The following is a 3989-nucleotide window of genomic DNA, read 5'->3' on the forward strand; positions in this document are numbered from 1 at the left end:
ACATCATCTTGTAAGATGGGTATGACGCCTTCACCCAGAAAATTTTAAATTAAAAATATGAATGAACCCGACTTAATAGAATTTCATGGTTTGATGGCGAAGTCAGTAGGTAAGAGCCAATCTCGGTCTGTGAAAGATGCAAGTGCAGTAAGTAGCAAGGTGGGGTTCACTAGTTGCGCCGAGCCGAGTTTTAACAACTAGGCCCGGCACGACTCCCCGCTATCGATATATTAATTATTGCTCTATCCGCTTCCTCAGAACTAATTACTTCAATATTTAACAAAACGTCCAAACTATTAACTAAGCATGACTAAAGATAACAGACTACTCAATGGGTAATTAAGGATTTCAATAAATACCACGTACATGCTCGTTGACAAATTATTAGTCATGATTTTAGTTATTCTTTCATAATGGTCTATATTAGCGTTCTAGAAGTTCAAATGTCACAGTATAAGACTCGACATTTATTACGACGTCTTCTTTTTTTAACTTAACAAACAAATTTTGTATAATATTGTTGACGATGTCAACCAGAGATCCATACTCTTTAAACGGGCATGGCTGCATTATTTTATTAGTAGCATCTATTGTACAATAACTCAGTCGCCCAGGTAGTAGATATAATTATGATATACATGACTATGTCATCAAAAGTATAGGATCACCAATCTGAAATGTTATCTTTTAGGTACTCTAAATCAATAAGCTTTCTCATAATAGACCTTTCATTGTATAGTCTAGACGCACGGGTATATCAATTACATAATCGTCTTGTTATTGAACTGTAACGAATTTAGTCCTTGATATTCATGTCTCGAAAGTGATTTTTCAATATCACGATAATATACTATATGTATACGAATGTAACATAATGAAGTTAATCACTTCCAATTAAACCTCCCTAAATAAACCTTTATTATGAGTTCAATAAAATTACCCATTTAGCACCGTCAAGAAATTTCGGAAGAAAAGAATTCTGACTTAGTACATTGAGAAAAAAGTTCTAACGATTTTTTGCACCTTTTTTAAATTTTATTTTAAAATGGTGATAAAAATTAATACCTTGGACATAAGTGTATCTACTTATTTCGGGCTATGTTTTCAGACGGAAATACAGATAATAAAATACACAGGCCAACAAATAAAAGATTTGTGAAAACTTTTTAAACAATTTTGTCTAAATCTTATGCATTTTTGGATGCTAAAACCGTATTTAATAACAGTTTTTTTTATCACCCACCATTCTTTCACAATATGTTATCGATTTAATACAAGTAGGGAAAATTTGTTCTATAAAAATTAAAAACTGTTTTTTTAAATTGGTTATATTTTCGCTTACAATCATATTTAATTACTTGAATTGTAATATTAAATGCTTATTTATTTATATTTCCTCTTCATTTTCTCCGTTAAAATTTCTTGCGTGGCTTTTTGGACTATGCATTGTGTTTTGTTTTACTCTGTGAAGTGACAAACAGTAATGACCCCTAATTTTGATATTCCACCGTCTCTGCTATCGTTTCTTCATCTTTTTTATGTCCTGATGCAACCGTTCCCCTTGCTCTTCACTCACATAATCTAAGTTTTAGGAGAAAATTCAAGATGGTTGTGAAAAACTGGACTTTAAGACTAATCATTAAAATCGGCTTGTGCAAGTAACCGTAGTAAAAATGGTCCGGAGCACATTGGCAATCGTCATGAGTTGATTGAAATAGAAATATAAGAAATAAATTCGGAACTAGACTGTAATAAATTATCAATTTCCTCAGGTGGTACAGGGACAAGAAAGCTCGCCCATGTTCTACATGCGAAACAACTGCCGTAACGTTAGGATACATAATAACTTCTTTTTTAAAGTTATAAGTCCACTAACATCTATACAGCAAAAATCATAATCGTCTAAATGATTTTTGTTCTCTCCATATTATGGGTATTGCAATTTTAAAAAGCTATCTTCTCTTTTTTAGACCATTGCCGTAAGTCCACGACACAAACATAAAATATTTTGTGAGGAACCCAACACTTGCCTTGGTTGTTAATTTTTATAACAAAATATGCGAAGAATACTTTTTTACAAACTCAGTAATGTTACTTTGATGTTTTTTTAATTAGAAAATTATCACATATATAGCAAAAACCGTCATGAGAATTTTTACAACGACGTTCAAGAGTATACCATATATATTTTAGAACTTAAACTTCATTTTTACTTAATAGGGGAATGTAAAAAATTGGTGGGAGGATCAACTTATATATATTATTTTTTCGTAATCAGGACTCCAAATTGCGCAGGAATAAGTTAAATTTATCAAAAAAGTTTTGATTGTTGGCCTATATTATTTTTCCAAGTGCAACCAATTCTTTTGTCAAATTTAATTAACTTGATAATTTTATTAACTTTTAAATTATTTTTATTGAAGATTTAATTCCTTAAAACAAACTGTCCATTATTTCGACATTTTGGTATTATTCGTTGAATATGAATTCTCGTTACAAGTAAAGTACTGAAAGGGTGCTAAATATGCAAGTGCAGAATAAACGTTAAAACACGATGAGAAATCAGAAAAAAAGCTATTAAAGCAATATGTAGTTAACTAATAGAAATAAGTTAAGTAAATACAATTAACATCTTATCATTAGCCGATCACGCTTTAACATTGAACAGTGGAATTGCGATAAAAGTGTTAAAAATCATATGAATTAATGCTAAATGTGCAAACGAGACGGCATCATCGATATCTATAATTGCGGCTCGCTTGCATGTCGGCGTCACTAGAATCAGCCGGGACACAGTGCGAGGCGTCAGCCCGCAGCCGATCTCGGATGCCGGCACTCGCCAGTCTGTGTGTGACGGTTACGGAGTGCAGTCAGGCGCGCCCGAGCGCGGCACCATGTTGGCTCAGTTCGCGTTGTTAGCGTTGCTCGCGGTGCTGGCGCCCGCGCGGTCCGAACACACGGTCGGCGTCTGCTCCTCGCCGCTGTGCAAGTGCGCACCGGACACGCACCCCTCATGGATCAAAATCAACTGCACCATACCGCCGGACCAGGTACATGCGCTTGTTAACTTATAAACACCAACGCGAACGTGCTCCGACGCACTTCTCACTCGAATTCTCTCCCAAAAATGCAATGCAGCTATGAATGTTTCCGTCCGCATAGTTAACACACAATCTAGTGTGCGACGTTAAACGTTCTGAGAATAGTAAATTAGTATGTGTAAATTAAACAAAATGATAAGTAACTTGACAGTAGGAAAAGATAAACTACGGAAGGGACACAATATTCTGACGCCCTACACAGCGCGACTAATTGCACTCGTTTATACAAGTAAAATAAGTAAATAATGTTTCCTGTACCCAATATAAAATATCCGTCGACGAATGCCACCATATGACAGTTGAAAATTACTTTGATTTGATGATAACTTGATGAAACGTGTTTGAAATCATACTGCTTTATGCCCACAATTTATTCAAGATGAACGTGGCGCACAAGTAGCGCGTAAATTAAAACGTCTTTGTCTATTTCAATAAGACAAAGCATCAATCATACTTACTGTTAAGTTCTTTCCGACACACACTAATATGTTAAGTTATAAATGAAAACATTTTTTTTTTCAAGATAAACGGAACATTAGTTTACAATAATTAAACATGTGAACAGCTGATGACGTTAAAAAATGTAACCAAAGGAAAAAAAAATTAAGCAAAGGAGAGCTACCTGAGAGTAGGGCCACTGCGTGTCATCAGCTGTGCGAACCATAACAATATACTATTTATTTAAAAACGTGGTCGCGCATAACACACATTGGAGAAATTATATTGTATAAATGTTGCATCAAATAAATGTGAGATGACTACTCAAATCTCTACTTTCCAATCTATCATTAATTAAAATTAAGTTCCATATTTTTAAACGACTTCCTATCGCATTTCAATATAAATGGAATATCCTTCGATGTTGTTTAAAAATATATTAAATAATAT

The 3989-nt window shown here is 34.0% G+C and overlaps 1 protein-coding gene across 1 annotated transcript in view; it reads right to left on the reverse strand.

Moving 5' to 3' along the window:
• The window catches only part of LOC119190889 (E3 ubiquitin-protein ligase MYCBP2-like), a 24084-nt gene extending 21188 nt beyond the window's left edge, over positions 1–2896 (reverse strand). Inside the window, exon 1 of the mRNA XM_037444155.1 lies at positions 2862–2896. Coding sequence (XP_037300052.1) covers positions 2862–2896 — 35 coding nt within the window. The remainder of the gene's footprint in view (positions 1–2861) is intronic.
• Between the last annotated feature and the right edge of the window lie 1093 nt (positions 2897–3989).

This window comes from Manduca sexta, chromosome 27 (assembly GCF_014839805.1).
Source record: "Manduca sexta isolate Smith_Timp_Sample1 chromosome 27, JHU_Msex_v1.0, whole genome shotgun sequence".
NCBI classification, from domain to species: domain Eukaryota; kingdom Metazoa; phylum Arthropoda; class Insecta; order Lepidoptera; family Sphingidae; genus Manduca; species Manduca sexta.